Consider the following 23,542-nt stretch of genomic DNA (forward strand, 5'->3'; position numbering starts at 1 on the left):
TGCTACTTGGAACAGGAACAAATATCAAGCGCTGGAGGCTAGATTTCAGAGGAAGGAACTGGCTTCATATGCATTCAGACGGATGTGCATTTTCGGCAGGAGGAGCGCAAATAGATGCAAATTTGTGCAATAAAGTGTGGACAATTAAATGTTGATGTGAATGTGTGAAAATTTACAGCAGTTCGCATAATATATTTAGCCCTAAATAAGTAGTATGGGAATGAAAAACCAGCAAGACAGAAACCATGTAGGGATGTGAAAGGGAGTAGCATGATGGACAGGGAAACCAGATTTGAACAAAACTGTGTAAGTTCACAAAAGATAAGTCAATCATCTTGTCGCTTGTCTCCTCTGCTTCTGGCTCCCTGCAGGATTCCTAACCATTAGGAATCCAAGCTTCCTTCTGCTCAGAAATGAATGCTGCCCGGTTGCCATCTCTCTTTTCCCTCCTTTGTTTAGTGAACATATTATTTGATATATATATTTTTTGTCTTCTGTTTGCAAAAGCCGCCCGGGTGGTGGCAACCGACCCAGAAACAACAAAAAGATGAGTTGGCATGCCATTGCTGTGACATGCTGAGGAGTGGGAGGAATGCACCAGGTGCTTGCAGGCAGCCAAAGTAAACTTGGTGCTAAAAATGAGCAACTCTGCTAGGGCTGGAGTGTGCAAAGGGAACATTGTGAACATGACACGGGAGACACAAAGAGATGTCGAGGCAGCTGTCGCTACAGCTGGGACCAACACTGTTGTATGATAACAAGTGAGATGAGGAAACATAGCCAAAATCTGGAGAAGTTACTTTTTGTTTTTGCACTTCAAATCCCCCAACCGATACGCATCAAATTGTGTATCAAACTTGACACTATTCCAAAAGTTCCAAGAGATGTCCGGGTAAGATGTATTGCAGGACTCTTCCGTTGGTGCACCTTCAGGGTCTGTATACACATGGGCCAAAATGCTCTCCTTGGCCTCCTGTCATCTTGTCCGAATGACGCGGGCCATTAGCCTCAGGTAGAGTGGATGCGGATCTGGTGGATCCCTCCTGATCCTGGCCAAAGGGGTCTTAGCCTGGTCTAAAAACTTTGCCTGTTTGCTGCAGAGTTCTGAGGAGACTTGGTGGTGACAGTCAGCACACCAGATGACCCTGTGCACCCTTGGCTGCCTCCACCATCGTCTCTGTTGAGAAGACCCACATCACAACTTTAGATGGGGGTGTCGAGCCATCTGGGTGTAGCCATGTGCCCCATTTCCATTCTTATGGACCACAACGAGGATCTTCTTATCAGGCACATCAGTGGAGGCACATACAAAGCCCATGGTGGCAGTGGATCCATGGCATTGCTGCAGGCGGGCATGCAAATGCCTGTCCATCATCATGCTGTCCCAGCAGGACAGCATGGGCATGTACCATGCTATCCTGCCCATCTTCTTAGAGCCCTACTAATATTGTCTCCTCTTTACTCATCGTCCCCTGCTAAATGCACAATTTTAAATCCTGCAACCAATCTTTCCCAGGGTAATTGTAAATTACTTTGGACCCTGAGACCTGGCCTGTCTATCCAGATGAAATGAGTATGATGCATCTTGGAAGGGAGAGGACAGCAGAACATGGAAATGGATAACACTGATGAGACACACACACACACACACACACACACACACACACACACACAAATAATTATCATTGTTTTCCTTGTTGGCCCTGAAAGGAGGCTATTTGCTCTCAATGTAATTGCATAGACATAGCCAAAAACATCCCCTGAGTATCTCAGTGAACCCACTGTGAAAGTAACTCATTGGGGCAGGAGGATGGAGTACATGCGGAGCTGCCATGTGCCGCTCTCTGAGTCACTCCATGATGGACATGTCACAACACAGCTGAACCGACTGGGCTCTGTTCTTTTGGCTTTAGGGGCTGCCGGATCAGTTACTCATTGCGGATTCCTTGCCGAGCGCTGGACTGGAATTTGCGATCCGGATAAATAATGAGGTTGCAGCAAGAGAGACGGTTATAACTCAGGGGCCAGGGAGCAGCTTCTTGCCTGGGGTGAACAAGGCAGACTATAGTAAACAGAGGCATGATTGTAGCTGGGATAAAATCCCCTTTCTGGACCGTACATTTGGGAAATGGTCAACAACAACAACAGTGATGCCCAAGTGTCAGCAAAGCCTCATGATTTGCACTCCCCTTTTGTGCATAGAAAACGGCATTGCAATTTTCTGCGCAGAAAAACTCGGCGACTGCAGAAAATGCGGTTTTGCATGCAAAGACACCGCCTGCGGATTTTGTGCAGAGTAAATGCCGAGCTGCAAATCGTATTTGAAAACCGCCTTTTTCAAGGGATTCTTGCAGGAGAAAGAAAAATGGCTAAAATTGTTTGTTACCTCCTTCAAGAATGAAATTATTGAAGCACTGCGTCCCTAACCACCATAGGATTAAATCCTGTAGACTTTGTTGTTGTTATTGTGTTGTTTGTGTGCCTTCGAGTCATTTCAGACTTATCATGACCCTAAGGAAAACCTAACCTGTGGTTTCCTTGGCAAGATTGCTTCAGAGGAAATTATTATTATTATTATTATTATTATTATTATTACTACTACTACTACTACTACTACTACACTGTGTATGTGTCTATGAGCCATCAAGTCACCAGATACTCACTACTCTGGCCTAAAGACACCAGATTCCCACCTGATCTTAGAAGCCAAGCAGGGTCTGCCCTGGTTAGCACTAAGATGGGAGACCACCAACAAATATTAGGTGCTGAAGGCTATATCTCAGAAGAAAGAACTGGCCAAACCACCTCTGCGCATGCCTTGCTTAAGACAACCCTGGGAAATTGGCAAAGTAGTTGACAAAATGGCCTATATCTCTCCCTTTTCCCCTGCTGGACAGTGACTACAGGTACGTGGCTGCAGCCCTTGCCGTCATGAGGAATGTGACCCAGCAGATCAACGAGAGGAAAAGGAGGCTGGAAAACATTGACAAGATTGCTCAGTGGCAAGCGTCGGTTCTGGACTGGGAGGTATGTGCGGTCATTATCTGATATTGCTTTGTGTGACACTTTCCTGGGCTTTTGGCAGAAGAGCTCTGCCTATCTGGCGTTCAGTGCCAAAATCAGTCTCAGTTTGGTGACCCAGCAGGCTCTGAGATCTGTCTGGCTTGATCTTTAGTGCTTATGTGTGTGTGCATTTGTCTACATACACACACACACACACACAGTGGGTCTTTAGTATCTGCTGGGGTTTGGTTCCAGGATCCCCATGGATACCAAAATCGGTGGATGCTCAAGTCCCATTGCACAAAATGGTGGAGTGAAATAGTTCCCCTTATAAAAATGCAAAATGAGGGATTGCAAAATCAGAAAAATTGTTGGAAGTGTGTGTGTGTGTGTGTGGAATATTTTCAAGTTGTGGATGATGGAATCTATGGATCTGTAGGGCAGATTGTGATATATATATATTCAAAATTTTAAACAAACTAGAACTAAACATAGAAACAAAAACGGATAAAGAAAAAGAAATGAAAAGGATGACTTCTGATCTTCCGTTCAGCAGTGATATAGACCTATAATTTATAATTGTGTTTGACTCTATTATTACAACAGATTCACTTCTTTGAACAATCTGTTCTTCCTTTATCATCAAAACCAAAGGATGCCAATTAATTTTCTTTCTTTCCCCGAAAAGTCGGTAAGGGATTTCCACTCCCTGAGAAACGTCAGTAGTGACTTTAATCAAACAGGGGAACGTATCCATTTCCATTGAATGCATCAATTGAATTCATCCATTGAATGCGTCCATTGAATGCATCAGTTTCCCCAACCACTCTTCCATAATTGATAATGTTGATTTCTTCCGTCTTTGCGCATATAGCAACCTGGCTGCTGTGGTCATACATTGCAATCGTCTTCCGTGGGTCTTCTCCAACTGTGCATGCAATAATCCACCGGCACATGCCTTTGGCCAGAATATGTGTGGTTCTGGGCATCTTTTAACAAATGTTTAGGCTCAGAAATGTATGGATTTGTGAGGCAAGGAGTGCTTTGTCCCAATCATCAATCTTTGGAGGTGGCGAATCGATTTTTTCCTATAGGGAAATGCAAGCGCAATGAATTTTCTCCCTTCCAGAGCAATGATGGCTGGGGGCAAAGAGCAAAAACTAGACAGCAGACGCCGAAGTATCGGAAGAGTAGCACTAGCACACAGGCTTGATGATAGATTATTGCTTGTGGAAGGAAATATTTTCCAGGGCGGGAGAAGTTCATCATTTTTGGCTTCCTTCCATTATTTGCCGTGAGCTAATGTGGTTCCTGCATGTGCAAAGCGCCTCTGTGAACACACAGCAAATGCACCCATATTAAGAGCACATCAGCTTCAAGATGCTTAATATTCACATAGGGCTGGGAAAACAAGGTGACCTCTGCCACCGATCGATAACTATTTCTGTCTTGCCACCATTAATATCCGGAGGCATTCATTTTTAGCAAAGCATGGCTACCAGCCAACTCTGCCTCCTGGGGTAATGTTTTGCCTTAACATTAATTTCCAAATTATTAAGGAGACAGCCTCAAAAACAGCAGTATTTTTTTAAATTACATTAATGTTAGGAAAAATCTGTGCATGTTAGTGGATTTCCCCACCGGCATTACTCTAACATTGGCTGCATCTGCACTGCAGAATTAATGCAGTTTGAAACCGCTCGAACTGCCATGGCTGGGTGCTATGGGATTCTGGGATTTGTCACTGTTTGAGATATTTAGCCTTCGCTATCAGAGAGTTGGGGGCATTTAGCCTGGAGAAGGAAGGTTGAGAGGTGACATGGTGATCCCATCATGAAATATTGGAGCATTGTGTAGAGTAAGGAGTAAGCTTGTTTTCTATGGCTCCAGAGACTAGCAGGAATGTATCACCGTAGTACAGTGCACCCTTTTTTTATGCGGTGAATCCATTCCGGACCCCCGCACACATAAAAAACCCCACATATGCTCAAGCCCCATTGAAAGTAATGGGGCTTGTGCATGTGGTGGCATGGCGGTGCAGCGACGTGCGCACGCCTCGGATGCGTGCCCCATTCAACTAAATGGGATGTGCTGCCCCTTGTGCCCCGCGCGGCTCCTTGTAGTTTATCACATGCACAGACAAACACAGCATCCATCTGAAAGAGAAAGCAGTGCAAATAAAGTCCTAGGACACAAAGCAATGGATTCAAACGTTAGTAAGAACTTGACTGTAAGAGCTGTTCAAGATTGGACTGAACTGCCTCGGAGGTTGATAAAGTCTTCTTTTATGGAGGTCTTTAAGCAAAGGTTGGCTGGCCCTCTTTCAGGAGTGCTGTCTTTGTGTATTTCTGCACTTCAAGGGGTTTGGAAAAGATGGTTCTTGCAATCCCTTCCAAGATCGCATGACTATGGACAACAAAAATAGCAGCAACAGGGTCAGTATGACTAGAAGAACTATGTGCTCTGTTTCTTGAGGATAGTTGTCCTTTTCTAAGCACAGGATCCTATGCAATGCCATGGCAGCTTTCCGGATCATCCAGACCTCATAAACCCGTATTTGGACAAACATTTGCCACAATCCAGTTGTATTCCTCCAAAATGACAGCTTCAAATTTAGGGATGTAGGCGAAACAGAAGGCCATTTGGCCTATTTGTGTCAGCATCAGTATTTGTACTCTGCTCGGCCCTCAAGGTTGTTCCGTTAATCCTGTCGTCTGAAGGTTAAAATTGGGATTTGGCCTTTGCAAAACATAAAATGCCTATGGGGTTACATAAAGAGTGATATCCCTCCCCGATCAGACGCTGAATTCAAGACAAGGTCAGGCTTTATTCTCCAGATTATTTTTTTTTTCCAGCCAAGCTTCTGCATTGAAGAGACAAAGTGCAACTTTCCTCAAATGGAATTATGGAGCCTTGTTAGGAAATTGTAGCGCTGCACAGCCAAATGTGCATACCCATTTGCCTGTGCAAGGCAGCATGTACATCTCCATATGTGCACACTCTAGCACCACGTGTGCCAACTCTGGTCCTGCAACCTTGAACTGAATGCAGATGTCCAGCCTCTTCTGTAGAGGAATTTCGTAAGACGTTAAACGGGATGTTGGCCATGTTTCCAACCCACCACCCCATGCATTATAACTTTATCTGGTTTGTTATTCTCATTCTCTGATGTGCTTTCTTTTGGTTTGCTGGTTCGTGTTGTTTTCCATCAAGTCAACTTTCAGTTACCCTGTGAATAAGAAACCTCCAACTTGGGTCTGGCAAACTCAGGTCAGCCGTGTGGCTTCCTTGATTGAATCAATCCAACCGTAGTGTGGTCTCCATCTTTATTCTATTGCCTTCCACTTTACCAAGCATCATTGTCTTTTCCAAGGAATCACGTCGTCTCATGATCCATCCAAAGTGCAACAGCCGCCGTCTAGTTATCTTGCTTTCTCATGAGAGTTCGGGCTTGCTTTTCCCTAAGACCCATTCATTTATCTTTTTAGCAGCCCATGTAGAGTCTGTAGAACTATACTCCAGCACCACATTTCAAATGAACAGATCCTTTTAATGCCAGCTTTCTTCCATGTTCCGCTTTCTCAGCCATACGTAGAAATGGGAATTATAATGGCCCTGGATGAGACTGACTTTGGTATCTAATGATCTGTCTTTCAACTCGAGGGTCTTCTCTCGTTCCTTTATGGCTGCCTTTATCAGTCTTAGCCTTTTATTTCCGGGTACGTTCCACTAATACGAAAATGACCGAAAGATGAATAACTGTAGAGGGGGGAAAGAAACATATAATGGCTCCTGTCCTTTTAAATTTCTCCTAGCTCCAATTCCTTCTAGTTATTTATGGATCCTCTAATGGAAGGCTTTGTGCCCTTAATTATGTAACGAACGAGAGCTGGCTGCAGCGTAATGCTGCATTATTAAATCCAAAGACCAGCATGAATAAAAATATGATGCATGCAGCAAGCGTCCTGTTTCCTAAGCAAGAGCAGCCGGATACCTTCTTGGAAGGCGAGCAAAAAACAGGAGCCTCTTCTTCTTCCCATTCACTTCCCCCTGAAAGGAGGTTTCTTTGGAATGAAACTTTCTGTTCTGATCTTTCCATCATTCAGAAGGTTAGTCAAACTATCGACCACCCATTAAAGCACAATAATGGCAGTGGGAGTTTGCTTTGCTGAAGAGTGCAACCAAAGGGAAAAGACGCTCCCTCAGAATGGCAAGGAGGTGCCAAGCGATGTTCTCTTCAGAGAAAAGGGGGCTTTTAATATTGCAGAGTTATAGCACTATGAAAGCTTTTTCTCTTTCAATTCTTCCTTTGCAATTTCCTTGTTCAAGCACTCTGACCTGTCAGTTCTTTGCTTTATGTCCGGCGAGGTTGACGTGTTCTGCGACAGGTTTTGGGGCATCGCCACTTCTGATCTCCAGTTTATGTCCATCTTGCATAAAGACGGTCTTTATTTTGTCGAATGTAGAGTGTGGCGGGGCATTGCTGGCATAGGAGGGCATATATCACATTGGGGGAAATGCACGTAAATGCACTTCTGGTGTTATGGGGGCTGCTGTTAGCCCCCATAATATTGCTTCCAGAGTAGATGTGGAGACAGAGTTGGCAACTGGATTTGTGCAGGGTCTTGTCTACTTTGAAAACCCAATCCAGTCCAGTTCCTATCGTTGTTCTTCCCTGATTACTTGCTCTTCTGTGTGTCTGAAGATATTCATCACCATCGGCTCGAAAATGGACACGAATGGGATTTTGCCCACTCCTGGCCACAAGTGCTTAAATTGATGCCATTCTCATTTCCTAGAAGATTTGGAAAGAATTGAATGCCTTCTAAGGAGATCACTGGCCTCCCGAGGGAGGCAGCGATGGAAGATTAAGAAGAGCAGGGCGATTGTACGCCACGCTCAATGGCAGCCGGGTCACGGAGACATTGCGCTCAGCAATTTTAGCACATTGCTTCTGAGTGCACAACAATAAGAAGCCAAGGTTTCTTCTTCCTTTTACCTCTCCTTACATGAACTCTGGTTATCCATAGTTCCAGCCTATTCCATTGCTGCCTTTTCTGTGGTTTTTCTTATTTTGGAAAGGGTTTTTGTTTTGTTTTTAAAAAATTAATACCAAAAATTAAAAATATTAATACAAAAAAGGGGGTTGTGTTCAGTATTTTTTGGTATGTATGAACTCCCTAACAGAAATAGTGGAACATTTTTGTGCAGTGCAGCATATCCATGTTCCTTGGAGGAAGGAGGGTTGAACCTTGTAAATTTGTTTGCACATTCAGTTGCGCATTGAGCTCTGCAGCCTGAAGCATCCAAACACAAGGGTTGCGGACCCTTAATTGCACAACCAGCGTGTTACCCAATAAATGCATAACTCCACGTGCAGAAATGAATGCTGTGCAGCCCAAAAGTAGGATCCCAGCTGTTCCCTTTTGTCCAGCAATATTCTTACATGGACGATCATTCTCTAGTTGTATGAAAGTCTTGAGTCTATGGATCCTGAATTTCCCCCTTTTGTCTAAAATGCTTGGATGAGGCATCGTCTCACTTCCAGGCGGGAATAAATCAAAGAGGCTGTGGGCTGCAGTTTTCCTACCCTTGACCAAGACAGCAATGCTTCATCCACTTATGAATCTTAGGCCTGTTACAGACAGCCAAAATAAAGCTGCTTCGAGTCACAGTGGAGGTATGGTGTTTCAATGATACATGCGTTCCTAAGAGTCCAGAAGCCACACCAAAGCTACGCTGCAGCCCAAGGACTGGAGCTGGGCTTTGGTGCAACTTCTGGACTGTAGGAGCATGCATCATTGAAACACCATACCTCCACAGCAGCTTTATTTTGGCTGTCTGTAACAGGCCTTACTGATAGTGTGCTCTAAACTGCCACTTTGGCTACTAGCTCACATTTATTTTAAGTAACTGAGGAAGGAAGAACAAAAATCCACCTAACAGTGATACCTTTATTGGCCAACCAAAATAGACAATATACTTGTTGCAAGCTTTCAAAGCTCCACTGGCTTCTTCTTCATCATCAGGCAAGATGCTGCATTCAACTCTAAACTGCCACTTTGGCTACAAGCTTGCTTTCATTTTAAGTCACCGAGGAAGGAAGAAGCTAAAGTATTTTGCACATTAATTGAACTAATAAGTTGGATTTGTTGATCACTCTAACACACACACACACACATACACACACACTCAGATAGATAGATAGATAGATAGGGCATGATTCACAAAATCCTTCTAGGATCCAGATCAAGCATATGAGTTTTTTGCTTGTAGCTTTTGGTTTTGGCTTTTAAATCACAGAGATGCACAAATACACAGGCGCATACATATCTGCAAGAAGGAATTTTCAAAAACATGGCTTGAAATGCTCTATATCTCCATATATATATATTCCCCTTGACAAAGCATCTTTAGATACCAAGAGGCACGCTTTCTCATTAAGGATGGGAAGATGGGCAAATGCGCTTTGCATCCCTGATGAATGGTCAATAGGTGAGAGGCAGCTTGGAGGAGATTGTCTCCAGCCATAGCCTTCCTTGGATGCACATTGTCTCTTGAGCCAAACTGGCTCCAGCAGCAGCAGCTCATGCTCTATTTTTAGCAGCCGCGGGTGTCCCTGCCTTTCCAACGTCTTGAATTTCGTGCCTTTCCAGCAACAGCAGTGAAAACACCTAAACGCAAACATGTTTGGTAAACGCGTTCAGTTTTGCTGCAAAACAATGCAGTCGGTTGTGTTTAAGAAGTGGAACAGCAGCTGAGAAATTGCATTGGAAGAGGTGCGCGTCTCATGTACTGTAGTTGTATCTAATGATGTTTAGCCCCCGCTTAAATCACCTTGTAAGCAATGCAGCCATTTCCATGTTGACAGAGAGCAGGTGAAAGGCAAGAGTATAATCCATCCTGGAAGCACTGACTGACTCTATTCTCTCATCCATCCAACTTTTAGGATGAACATTAACAGTTATGCCAGCTGGAATTTTGTTAAGTTCTTTTGGCATCGTTTTCTTTGACTTCATCCTTTAGATCCTTTGTTACGTGCCTCTAAGTTTGACCGCCGACTTATCCACGGGTCATAACAAAATCCATAGTTTTGGCCCCAAAACCTGCCCTCGACTTATAGTTGAGTATATATGGGTATTTTCCTATAGCTGGACATATGAGGCCATCACTGGTGGTCCTCAGAAATCCTTGGAGAAGACATCCTTGCTGTACATCCAGCTATAAGAAAAGTACTAGATATGTGATCACTCATTTCCTTGCTCTCCAGCAACACAGAAATGGCTTTGAAAGTGAATTAGGAGGGGATTTTGGTCGTTGTGTAGGTTGGAATATAATTCCGACCTACGCAACAACCATAGAAATGAGTTAGGATGGCAGTTAATCTGATTTATGCCATCATAATTCCCTAACAAGATGCCAAGCAGTGTGTTTGTGTATCTGTGTGTGTCGCAAGGAAGCAAGCCTGAAGCCTGACTATTTTGGACCGTCGCACTAAATGCTGTTGTTGTTTTTCTCGATCCGAGAAGTGGGTCAGAAGCCTCTCTCTATAGGACAGGCTCAACGTCCCCCGAGCGTCTTTCAACCCAGTCGCAACCCTTTAGGCTGCATCATGGCATCTGTAAGGAATAGGCTGACAGTGCCATTCCCATGCAGTCCATCCCAAACAGTTAGGTTGCCCTGCTTTTAATGCAAACCAAGCTGCTGCAATACATCATTTGTGTGTTTGCAAACAAATCCTTGGGATATCCATCTGCAAAGAGATCTTGTGGCACCTTTGAGACTGAGTGTAGCATAAGCTTTTGCAGACGTGGTCTACTTCTTGTCCCCTCATCACTATACCCACAAGTTTGGCATCTCTATGGCTATTTATACTGTCTGGTTCTAAAGGTCCTTCCTGGACACCAGTTCACTCCATGCATCTGAGGAAGCCTACCAAAGCTTATGCCACAACTTCTTTTTAGCACAGTTAGTCTCAACGGAGCCACAAGATCCCTTTGCATGCTGAGACTCCAGACTAACACTGCTGTGTCTCTAGATCTTTGGAAGGCAGCTGTTTGCAAGGAAATAGCAGTGTTAGTCCGTTGCAGCATCAAAGGGGAAAGAGGAGAGAGAGAAAGGAATCTAGCAACACCTTTAAGACTAAAAGCATAAGCTTTCATAGATATCAGTCCACTTCAGATGCACTCAAAGAGTGATATCGAAGCCACAGATTTGTAGGCATAGTTACACAGTTGTGGTAGTGGGATAGACTGTCATAGGACAGAGAAAGATGCATTTGGGGTATTTGGGAGGAAAACATCATTTTGGGGCGTTGATCATAAAGGTACTACCCAACTGTTGGGCTTGTTTTCTCTTCTACATAGGCACAGCTACGTTTGTGAGTTGTATTTTTATCAGCTTTATATCAGATGGCGTTTGATCTTGGCATGTGATAATATTTGGCTTGACACTTTATACAGCTGTTTGGTTGGTGGAGATAACATGTAATAGTGTTTAGCATTTGACGCTTGCGTACCTGATATAAGATCTTGCCTAAATATTTCAGACATGCATGCATGCATCAAAGCTCCCATGCAATATATATATATATATATATGAATTTAAAATATTATTTTATATCATTTCATGTTATTTATGCCACGTTTCTCCCAGATTAGGACCCTAGGCAGCTCAGGGAACAAAATCAATTAAAACTATTGTGCCGTTTAAAAGAAAATTAAATGAAATAGTCACAATAGAGACCATATAACATTATTTTAAAATGGACAAAAGTTAAAAAATAAATAAAATTAGAATTTGGCATCCTAAGTGCAAAAGAGAACTGGAATACTCTCAGAGTTTCAAGGACCTGAGAATATTCATTTCAATTCTTGGAGAATCCATATAGAAAGCTTTAGAGACGTAGTTTCAGCATCATGCTCGATTCCTGGCTGTTCCAACTCTATTAGCTGAAACCTTTCCATGGTGCCAGCAATGATATATCCTGCATCAGTTTTACGCTCCATGCACCACTGGACATGATAGCTTTCCTTGAGGTGACAATGTTGTCAAATGCACCAATGTCAATCACCTATATTTCCAACTGTCTTGTGTTATCTAGGGAGACGACATCTTGGACCGCAGTTCTGAGCTGATCTACACAGGAGAAATGTCCTGGATTTATCAGCCTTACGGACGAAGCCAGCAGCGGGTATTCTTCCTCTTCGATCACCAGATGGTCCTCTGCAAAAAGGTAAGGAGATCTTCCATTTCCCTCTGGATGCAGAAATGTCTGATTGATTGATTGACTGGTTGATTGATTGATGATTGATTGAGTGAGCCATAAGCCAACAATGTGATGCAGGATCAGTAAAAGCTAATGTAATTCTAGATATACTGCAGTTTGACAGCACTTGAAAACTGCCATGGCTCAATGCTGTGGAAATCCTGGGATTTGTAGTTTCTTGGGGCACCACAGCATTCAGATAGAGAAGGCGAAATAGGTCATAAAACTACACCTCCCAGAATTCCACAGCCTTGAGCCACAGCAGCCAAAGTGGCGCCAAACTGCATTGTTCTCGGTTAAGAGGATATCATACAGACTAATGTCAGCGTATTTTTCTTTCTCCTGTATGATTTTTTTAATGCATCCTTTGCCCGACGAAGAAGCCGGCGGAGCTTGGAAAGCTTGCGACGTGTGTTTTGTGCATTTTGGTTGGTCCGGCAAAGGTATCGCCGTTTTGTGGATTTTGGATGTTGTTGTACTTTGCACATGAAATGGGGTTCCGCTTGTGGAAGTCCATGGATGTGACCGTTGGACTGAATGCATTGCAGCGTGGCATAAAAAGCACAATTGAATGTTTAGGAAACTTGCGCATGCATAAGATACCAACAGGACTCCAGCCTCGGTGCGCCAGCAAAAATGTAATTAAAAGTCCCTGTGAGAAAGGGGGAGTGCGCTCTCATGTCGCAGCCAGGGATCACATTAGGATACAGCAAATGTTATCCTTCTGCCACCAGGGATTCCGCATGATGAAGGAAGCCGCGACTTCTTCTGACAGGTTGGCTTTTGAGTCCCCGGTCTTCCTGCCTCCGTCTTTCATGTTGATGTTTATTAATTTTAATAAGGCCTCTTCTGTCAAGGTGTCAGGAGTTCAGTATTGGAGCCTGCGGGCGGAGATGGGTAGTAGCTCCCTTTCCCAGACAAAAGGTGGTCCTTGCCGATTATTCCATTAACTTTGATGTGATAGAATTGGGCTTTCATTCTTCCCTGCGTGGAACTTGGGGTATATTCATCTGGATGACTCACCCGCTCAATTGGGTTTGCTCTCCTTGTGGCAGAAACACAGTACCTGGATAGCATCGCCGTGCCATTGTTATGGCTTTAAGAGCCGTTGCGCATTGCCGTGAACCAAGATATGAACCAAACAGAAGTGAGAAATTGCATCTCGGTTGCAGGGGGCCCTTGGTATCTGCTGGGGTTTGGTTCCAGGACCTTCTATGGGTACCAAAATCCATGTTCAAGTTACTTACTTGCTCCTTTTTCTTTTCTATTTAATATGTCTTTCATGCAGTTAAAAGTCAATACCTCTTGGCTAATCATCTCTCTCTTTCTCTGCCATGTTCATGTAATGGTTTGCTGTGCAGACACCTGACCCTTGCTTAGACAACAGTTTATACCTGTTGCATTTGCAGGCAAATCTCCAGAATCTACTGGTATTACCATTTTCATCAGCATCTATCAGCAAAACCTTCAGCATTTACCAGCAGATCAACAGTATCTCCTGGCAAATCTTCAGCATCCACTGCTGCATCTTTAGCATCTACTAGATTTTCAGAATCCACTGGTAGTTCTTTCTTAAATACAATACTATAAGTAAAACGGTGTCCCTTTTATTTGGGGCATGCATAATATCTTCATGCTGTGGATGGTTGAATCTGTGGATAAAGCATCTATGGATATGGAGGGCCAGCTGTAATGGTGATCAAGGATTATCGCTGTTTAATTCAGATATAAAGGAAGTTAAGCTGTTGGGAATCAGAAACCTTTGCTGGCATGCAGCAGGGATTTAGCAATATATCCTGAAGATCTATCAACCGATGCTGAAAATGTGGCAATAGATGCTGAAGAACTACCAGCGGATTCTGCAAATCTACTAAGAGATGGTAAAAGATACAGGAGTAGATGCTGACGATTTACCAGGAGATACTGTTGATCAGCTGGTAAATGCTGAAGATCAACAGCTTGCAGCCCAAGACCCGCTTATGGTTCCTCTTGTAAAACACCACCTTTGTTTGATTTTGCAGAGAAGAATGGTTTTTAAAAAATTGTAAGGTTATTATGTGCTTTTCCAGATAAAGTTGCATCTTTTATATAATCAGCTGCTATTTTTTTCTTCTTCCTCTCGGTGAGCTGGCATTTCTGGGAGGAGGTCATAGAAATGATTTAGGAAAGTAGGGCTAGGTTCTTTTTTTGGATACACGGAGGCTTAGTCACACGCTCATTCACGGGAAACCATCAAGGATTGTTACATTCGTCGAGTAAAATTAAGATTTGGATCATTTACAAATCTATCTTGCAAAGTGGGTAAAGATGGGAGAGGCTCCGTTGTAAGAGGGCCATTTGCTAACATCTGCATTTCCAGAGTCTTCTGTCGAAGCGTTTCTTGTAAGATCTCTCCAAATATTTACAGAGCTCCTCATTCGCACCCAGCTGCAATGAGCTGCCAAGCCAGGCAGACGGATGGCTTAGCGGATGCCAGCCGCTCAGCAGCAGCGGCAGATACCAGGCCCTATCTGGCATAATAACCCAAGGGAATTAAAGACAACAGCCACGAAACAGTGAGAAATGAATTGCTGTTGTGTGCCTTCAAGTCATTTCCAACCTATAGTAACCCTAAGGCCAACCTATTATGGGGTTTCTTGGCAAGATTGGTTCAAAGAGGCTTTGCCATTGCTTTCCTCTGGGGCTGAGAGTATGTGACTTGCCCAAGATCACCCACTTGGTTTACCATGGCCCAGTAGGGATTTGAACCTTGGTCTCCGGAGTCATGGAGTCATGGAAATGACTTGAAGGCACACAACAACCACAACCATAGCCAGTTAAAGCAGCGTCAAACTGGATATATGACATGTGTGCCTTGAATTAACTTTGTACACACACACCTTTCAATGACTTGGGCTGCATCCACACTGTAGTTTGCCGCCACTGTAACTGCCATGGCTCAATGAAAAGGAATTCTGGGAATTGTAGTTTTATGAGATATGTCGCCTCTCTGCAAGAGAGTGTGGGTGCCTCACAAAACTACAAATCCATAGCATTAAACCATGGCGGTTAAAGTGGCGTCAAACTGGATTACTTCTGCAGTGAGGGTGCAACTTTGGATCCAAGCCAGATTCAGCGGTGCTCAATCCAGTCTAGACCCTGAATCTAAATCAAGGTTTGGAAATCCAGATCACCCGTGCTTTGGCAATGGGAAGCCACATTGACAATAACTTATCCTTTGGAGGGGAGATTTTTCATACATCTGCATAGCATTTGGAGGCATGGTAGACTCTGAAGATGACATGAAATGGCTGGAAATGCCAATTTGGGATGGTAGGATGAGGATGAAGGATGTTCACAACTAAGCGCCCAACTGTCATGATTCATAGCTAGTCATCTTCCAGTCTTTGATGACTTGTTCAATCTCCAGATGACATACGAGTCACGAATTTAAGTCTGCCCTAATTTGTAAAAGCCTTCCTTTCTTTTTCCCACCTAGGATCTCATAAGGAGAGACATCCTCTACTACAAAGGGCGGATTGACATGGATAGGTATGAGTTTGTGGATATAGAAGATGGGAGGGACGACGACTTCAACGTGAGCATGAAGAATGCCTTCAAGCTTCACAACAAGGAGACGGAGGAGGTGCACTTGTTTTTTGCCAAGAAGCTGGAGGAGAAACTGAGGTGGCTGAGAGCTTTCCGGGAGGAGCGGAAGATGGTGCACGAAGACGAGAAGATAGGTACGGTTGGGAGATTTCAACAGGATAGGTTCCCTGTGGATACCAAATATTATGGGAACTCAAGTCCTAGTATCACCAGTGGACACCAACGTGTGCGTGGCCACATTGGTGTGCTTCTGTGCCATTGAAAATAATAGGGGGGGGGACATCTCCAGATGCGCCAATCCAGAGATAGTTAGCTGCCAATATGGAGGAGCAACTGTATTACAGTCATAGAATCATAGAGTTGGAAGAGATCGCAAGGTGATTCCCAAAATGTGGTCCTCCAGTTCTTTTGGACTTTAGCTCCCAGAATTCTTGACGGTTGGCCAGGCTTCCTGGGGCTTCTGGGAGCTGAGGTCCAAAACACCCAAAGGACTGAAGTTTGGGAACCATTGATCTAGCGCAATGATTTCCAAACTCTGGTCTTCCAGGTGTTTTGGACTTCAGCTCCTAGAAACCCCAATAGTCAGGGATTCTGGGATCTGAAGTCCAAAACACCCGGAGGACCAAAGTCTGGGAATCACTGAATAAGGACTTGGCCCAAAGCACTTGTGGACTTGACAGAGGAGCTAGATTTCTGGTGTGTTCAACCCCACTGTTTTCTCCTTCCTTGCCTAGGTTTTGAAATTTCCGAAAATCAGAAACGGCAAGCGGCAATGACAGTAAGGAAAGTCAGTAAGCAAAAAGGTAACTACCTGCACACAGTGAGTTTGGTGGGTGCAGCTAAGAATATTCCACTGTAGTTTTGCCCATCCAGCTTCATTCTTCTTCTCTTTAACGTTCCTACCATTTCCTTTTCATGTGTGTACATGCGCATGTTCATACAGCATGATGCTTCAAAGTATCTCTGGCTTGGAGGCATTCAAGCCAACCAACTCATTTCCTCCAATCTGCCAAAGGCCACCCAAAAATCCATTCTCAGTTGACTTTGTATTAATTGTATTTATTATTATTATTATTATTATTATTATTGACATGGCAATTGTTGTCTGAGCTTCTCTCTCAATCTTTCCCCGCGCGGGTCTTGAGAAAAACAAAATGTCCACTTTCTATCCATCCAGGCTTTTCTGCATATAAGAATTAATTGGTTTCTAATTCCCTTGTTGGTTGCAGCAAAACTTTCCTTGCGCAGAATGATGCTTCCACAGCACTGGGAATTCCTTTTGCGATGCTTTGTCTTTTGTCCTCTGTCCTCCGGAGGATCAAACTGAGCGAAACAAAATTAAGATGGGATTTGGTTCCTGGTTCTGTTGGGTCTTCTTTTCCAAACTGAAGACATCAATGGGAGAGGAATATCTTAAATGATGTTAATACCCCCACTCACTTAATGCTGTTTTAATCTCAGCTTTTGTAGGATTTTAACGAGATGTGTTTTTAATTGTGATTTTGTGCCTTTTGTAAGTCCCCTTGAGTCCCAGTGAGAAAAAGGCAAGATATCAATAAAGCGATGGAAGGATGGATGGGTGGTTGGTTGACTGCATCCTATTGGGTCCAGTTAAAGTGGAATCATGGTATTATTGTTGTGTTGTAGCATTATTATAATTGTTGTTGCGTAGCGTGAAAGGTGCTGGAGGAGAGTTCTGCAGATACTGTGGAGTGATAAAAAGACAGATAAAAGGATCCTGGAGCAAATCAAGCCTGAATTTCCCCAAGAATGACTAAAGTGAGGCTGTCATACTTTGGATTTATCATGAGAAGACATGATCTACTAGGAAAGACAGTAAATGTTTGGTAAGATAGAAGGCGGTAGGAAAAGTGGAAGACCCCAGCCTAGATGGATAGACTTGATCAAAGAAACCACAGCCCTGAATCTGCAAGACCTGAGCAAGGCAATGGAGGATAGCGTGTCTTGGAGGTCTCTCATTCATGGGGCTTCCATAAGCTGAAGTCACTTTGATGGCAGTTGGCTCCATAATTACAAATATAATATACAGTGCGCCCTTGGCTTATGCAGGGGATCCGTTCTGGACCCCCCGCGTAAGCCAAATACTGCATATGCTCGAGCCCCATTCACTTGAATGGGGCTCGTGCACACGGTGATGGGTGGCACATGTGTGCCACGGGTGTGCACCCCTTTCATTCAAATGGGACGTGCTGCCCCTTGCGCTCTGCACGGCTCTACATGAGTTTGAGCATATGCTCAAACCTGCATATAGCATGCCCGCGTATGATGTGGGCGCACTGAATATATTTTCCTATAGTATTTGATGACAGTTAACAACAACAAAATGTGAAAGGGCTCCTGGAGCCCACAGTGATGCACTTATTTGACCTTGCAGGGTTTGTTGTCGTGGTTGTGTGCTCTCAAGTCATTTCTGACTTATTGCAACCCTAAGGCAAACCTATCATGGGGTTTCCTTGGCAAGATTGGGTCTGAGGTGGTTTGCCATTGCCTTCCCCAGAGGCTGAGAGAGTATGACTTGACCAAGGTCACCCAGTGGGTTTCATGGCTGAGCTTGGAATCGAGAGTTGTAGTCCAATGGAGGACCTATTTATTTGTCCTTTGAGCAGTCGACAGTATCCTCAGCGCTCTCCTCCAGTACATCTCAAAAGAGTGTATTCTCTTTGTACCCATTTTCTTCACTGTCCAGCTTCGGTAACCATACACAGAAGTATTCTGACATGCACCTTTTCCTCCTTCTGTCCCACCCGCCTGCCCCTTCTTTGCCCACTTTCCCCTTCCTCTCTCCGTACAGGAGTTGGCTACTCGCGATCGGTTCCTCCCGCTTACCCACCGCCCCAGGATCCGCTAAATCAGGGACAATACTTGGTGACCGACGGCATAGCCCCCACCCAGGTCTACGAATTCGCCGAACCCAAACGCAGCCAGTCCCCGTTCTGGCAAAACTTCAGCAGGTTAACGCCGTTCAAAAAATAATATATAGAGTTTGAGGTGGAGAATTTTAAAATAATTAAAAAAATAAAAATAAAAATAAAATAAAATTTTAAAAAAATATATTAAAAAATGAGAAAAAATTATATTTATAGATGGACCTTTTTTGGAAAAGCACTGTCGCAACTTAAAAAAAATACTTATATCTATATGGATAGATATAGATATATATCTTTTGAAGGACCAAAAATGTTTTGTTGTTGTTGTTGTTATTTTGGGGTAATAGTCTCCACTGCTATATCCCCTGGAAGCACCAAGTACTTCTGCTCATGTATCCTATTTTCTTTGGGCACCATTGGAGTCACTGTTGTTACCGTCGTTCTTTTCTTTTTATACTTTGCATTTTGTCTCAGAGTTGTCTCCCGCAATGATTTCTTGTCCGTCTGCATTCCCTACCTCTGATTTGTTCCATACAGGTGTATATTTCTTTTGTCCAAGTTTTATTTATGGATTGCCTATGCTTCAAAGGGGTTGGCTACAAGGATAGGGGAAAAGACCAATCTCTTTTCCTACCATCTCAGGCCTGCAGCCCATCATGGATGCAAATCTCTGGGAATTGCTTCTTTGCCCAAAGACACAGAGATGCATCTCTGGGTCCCATTGATTTCCATGGAACGAGCTCCAATGGTTTGCTGGAGTGACTGCATCATTGAATGTTTATAAAGTTCTCCATTTAAAAACAAACCCGTTGCATTTGGTTTCTCCTATTCTGTTTTGCATCCATGCTCCTGTGTGCGTTGTGTCATGAATATGCCGCTCGGGTCTTCTGTTGCTTTTCACTGTTTCAAAAAAGGGACCGTAGGCGCATGGCTTTTCCTCTCTGCATGCTCCCTTCCACTCCTTTCCTTACTAGAAAAGAAGTTGCAAAGCTGAAATGCTAGATGGATTTTGTCCGAGGCATGCAAGGAGGGAGGGATGGTTCAAGAGAGGTTGGGGTGGCTTCCGGTTCCTTTGTAACGAAAGGAATCCTGTTTTTATTTGTGCTCTGTCCCTTCTTCATATGTGGTTTGAGCATAACCTTCTTCTTAAAAGGAATCCTAACAACACAATTCAGGTGGTTCCCATTTTGGTTGCACATCCTGTTGTATACAGTTTTCTGAATTTGTTCCTATCTGTTTTTGTTGTTGCCAAATGTACCCAGTGCTCTAAGTGACACAACCCACAGAACCTAAAGATTTGCAGGGAAGAGCTACATCCTAGGATATATTCAGGTGCCTCTCGAGTCTCAAGAAATGGCCAGTTTTCCTATCGAGGCAAAAAGAAAATACCCAAGCGAACCCATCCCTTATACCCTGGAGGTGATACTGCTTAATGCCCCATTGATCTCTGTTTAGAGACGCACCGGCCACAGTGACGACAAACCATTATGGAGACCTCATTCCCTGGCCTTTGGTTTTGATCCCTTGTTTTAGCCTGAGGTCTGCATTATTACTGCATTAGCCAGTAATAACTAGCTATTAGCGACAGGATCAATGCTTCAGTAATCAAAAAAACATTTTCCTACAATTGGGAATGCATCAGATTTGTAGAAACAGCCTCATGCTGTGTTGCTGAATCAACCTCCTAGTCCCCACCGTAGTTCTTTGGACAGAGATATGTTAGGACTTACAAAAACCCAGTAGCTGGTGTTTATTCGCACATCAGTTGTAGGAATCATTTTCGGTGGAGTCCTGATCGAGCATTCAATCTTTTGTTCCCTTTTTCTTTCCCTGCGCTCTCTCTCTCTCTCTCTCTCCTCTCCTCTTCTATGAAGAAAAGGCATTTTGGAAAGCCATCTTGTCAGTTTCAACTATATGTGTCCTAGGCTGCATCTACGCTGCAAAGTTAATGCAGTATGACGCTGCTTTAACTGCTGTGGCTCAACACAATGTGAATCCTGGGTTGTGTAGTTTGGTGAGATGTTTCGCCTTCTCTGTTGGAGAGCTCTGGGGCCACAACAAACTACAAATCCCAGGATTCCACAGCATGGCATCCTTGCAGTCAAAGCAGAGTCAAAGTGCACTAATTCTGCAGGGCAGATTCAGCCCTAGTCCAGCCAAAGGTCAGGATCCTTTTAGTCGTCATTTATTTTACTACTTCTTTTGCCTTTTCAGTTGCTAAAGGTTGGGGGGCTGTCGGGGCGGGGGGGAATTAACCAGCGTATCTGTTAAGCCTGTTCATTTGCTGTTTTGTGCCTCAGAGAGCGAAAATGAAACATCCATTATTTTTATGAGAAGAGGCTTCCTAAATGTTCAGCACTAGGGGAAACAAACAAACAAACAAACAAACAAACAAAAAAGAACCCAACATCGTCACACCATTATTTGCATCATACATCAAGACTCGCTTGGTCTGGCAAGAGCTCCTTCTTGGCCTCTCGGATTCTTTCCAAAAAGTGGGGGGCAAAAAACCCCAAAGCAAACCCCACAGACCCCAAGGGGAAGAGATTTGCTGACGGAGTGCCAAAGCAGAGCGGACGCTTGGATTGCATCCCCAACCAAGAAGGTACTTTTGCCCCGGCTAGCGACATTCAAGAGCACACCTCCTTCTCCAAACATCATCAAGGTGCTACATGGAACGAAGCGTCACCGCAATGAAGAAGCAGCCCTATGGGTTCCAGTTTTACTACCTACCTACCGACCGTTGCTCTTGAGGACCAAGGTTGGGTCCCTCGGCTTGCGTCCACCAAAGCTTCCATCGGACCAAATGTGGTAAGGCGAGTGTTGGAGAGATGAACATGAGCAAGCCTGTCGCATGGACTTCAGCATTTCTCTCCAAAGTCCAAGAGAGGAAGCTTGCCACCATTTCATGGGGTGCCACCAAGTATCCGACCAGGAAGGTTTCCAAGACTCTTGTTGCGTCGTCCAGGACCCCGTTGGCTGAAACAAAGACCGTAATGACCCTCTTTCCTCCGACCAACGATATGCATTCAACCCACCCGCCCCACCGCCCCCCTTGACTTTGCAAATACAATGGACTTATCATCGAGATTACTGTCTCCTTACCTTCTTTTAAATTTTGGGCGGGGGGGGGAGATAAAAGAAGAAGGAACGCAAGAATCAACCTAGGTGCATCGAACAGTTGTAAATAGACAATAAATAGAAGATGAAGAAAACAACAACAACAACATATCTTTGAAATCGGTTTCAGTTCTCGGATGGAGACTCGCCATCCGTCGCAATGTTATTGATAGTACACTGTGGTGCTTTTGAGTTTCTGGTTTTCGTTCTCTTTATGCTCAAGTCATCTTTTCCCCCATTGCGGCTACATTTCAGGGAACATGTATATTTAGTAGCTATTGTAAGTTCTGCATGACGTCACCAAGCTTATATTTCCTCGAGCGGACAAGAAATAAGCCTCGTTGGAGCTTTAAAAAAGCATGACGGATCGAGAGACGGACTCATGCCAGGGAGTGAAAGCGAGAGGACGGGAAGAATGCAATTCCTAGTTTCTGAGGCCAAATGCTGAGATTTTAATTTTTGATTATTATTATTATTATTATTTTGTTGGGAAGCGGCTATTTGCAGTCTGAGCGAACAGACAAACCAAGGATTTGGGTTAACCCAGCCGAATTCCCCACTTGCCAGTTCTCTTCTTTTCTTTCTATGGGATGGTTTGACCCCTCCTGTCAAACAAATGTCAGAGTTGTGTGTATTAAAACAAAACAGAACAAAACAGTGTTTTAAAATAATAAAAAAAGAAGTGTTGTAAAGACACTGAGCCTTATGAAAAAATAAAATATTTATGGAGTCAAATAAAAAGAAGCGAAAAGACATCTCCAGGCATTTCTTTAAAAACACAAATGTTTCCCTCCACAGATCTGACCTATGTTTCATGCTTATTCTAAGGCAGTGTGAAAGTGCTTATGATGAGTATCTGCAGTGATACGGATGGGGAAATGATGCTCTGTTTTTATATCTGTGCATTTTCTGTGCTCTCCGCGCATCACATTGAGAGGTGACCAGGACTGCTACGCCGAAACAGATTCAAGGGTGATCCGAAGCACTTCCACATGGCAGGTTTATAGCACTATGGTTCCCACTTAGTTGCCATTATAATATCCTGTTGGTTGTTAGATTCTGCACTTTAGCAATGTTATTTTAGGTGGTGCCCCATCAAACATCAAATCCCAGGTTTATATGGCTGGTAGTTAAAGTGGAATCATAGCGCTGTAATTGGGTAGTGTGCCAGAGCCCATATAATCGATACAGTTTTTAGATGTTGAGACGCTGGAGCATGTCCAAAATGGTGAAAGGTCTGGAGACCACTATAAAGAGTAACTTAGAGAGTTGGGTATGTTTAGACTGGGGAAGAGAAGATTAAGAAGGGACATGATAGTAGTTGTACTACATCACCCTTCTGCTGAATACCAACTTAGTGCCATTGATTATTGGCCAACATGCCTGCTCCATGTCCCCTTATGAAAGGAGTAATGCACAGTGGCTGTTTCCGTCACTCTTCCAGTAAATGAAGTGGCACATTAATAGTTGCGCACCATCCAAGAATGCACAGCTGTAGGGATGCAACCCTATGGGTCACTAGACCCATTGAATCTATAATTGAATGGTGAGTCAAAACACAGATAAGCAGAATTATTACTGTGAAGTCGAAGGCTTTCATGGCCAGCACCCATAGACTTTTGTGGCACCTGTGGCTTTGGCATCTTCAGAGAATGCTGGCATGGAAGGGAGTGGG

The 23,542-nt window shown here is 43.8% G+C and overlaps 1 protein-coding gene across 6 annotated transcripts in view; it reads left to right on the plus strand.

Moving 5' to 3' along the window:
* ARHGEF9 (Cdc42 guanine nucleotide exchange factor 9) overlaps positions 1–22,622 on the plus strand; it is a 128,025-nt gene extending 105,403 nt beyond the window's left edge. For 5 of the 6 annotated variants that reach the window (XM_042479344.1, XM_042479350.1, XM_042479347.1 and 2 more), the window contains 5 exons: positions 2,898–3,027; positions 12,107–12,238; positions 15,750–15,993; positions 16,594–16,662; positions 18,672–21,041. In XM_042479344.1, coding sequence (XP_042335278.1) covers positions 2,898–3,027; positions 12,107–12,238; positions 15,750–15,993; positions 16,594–16,662; positions 18,672–18,853 — 757 coding nt within the window. In that variant the 3' untranslated portion in view covers positions 18,854–21,041. The other variant, XM_042479345.1, reaches the window with a different exon arrangement.
* Positions 22,623–23,542: the final 920 nt, after the last annotated feature.

The sequence above is a fragment of the Sceloporus undulatus genome, chromosome 7 (genome assembly GCF_019175285.1).
Source record: "Sceloporus undulatus isolate JIND9_A2432 ecotype Alabama chromosome 7, SceUnd_v1.1, whole genome shotgun sequence".
NCBI lineage: Eukaryota > Metazoa > Chordata > Lepidosauria > Squamata > Phrynosomatidae > Sceloporus > Sceloporus undulatus.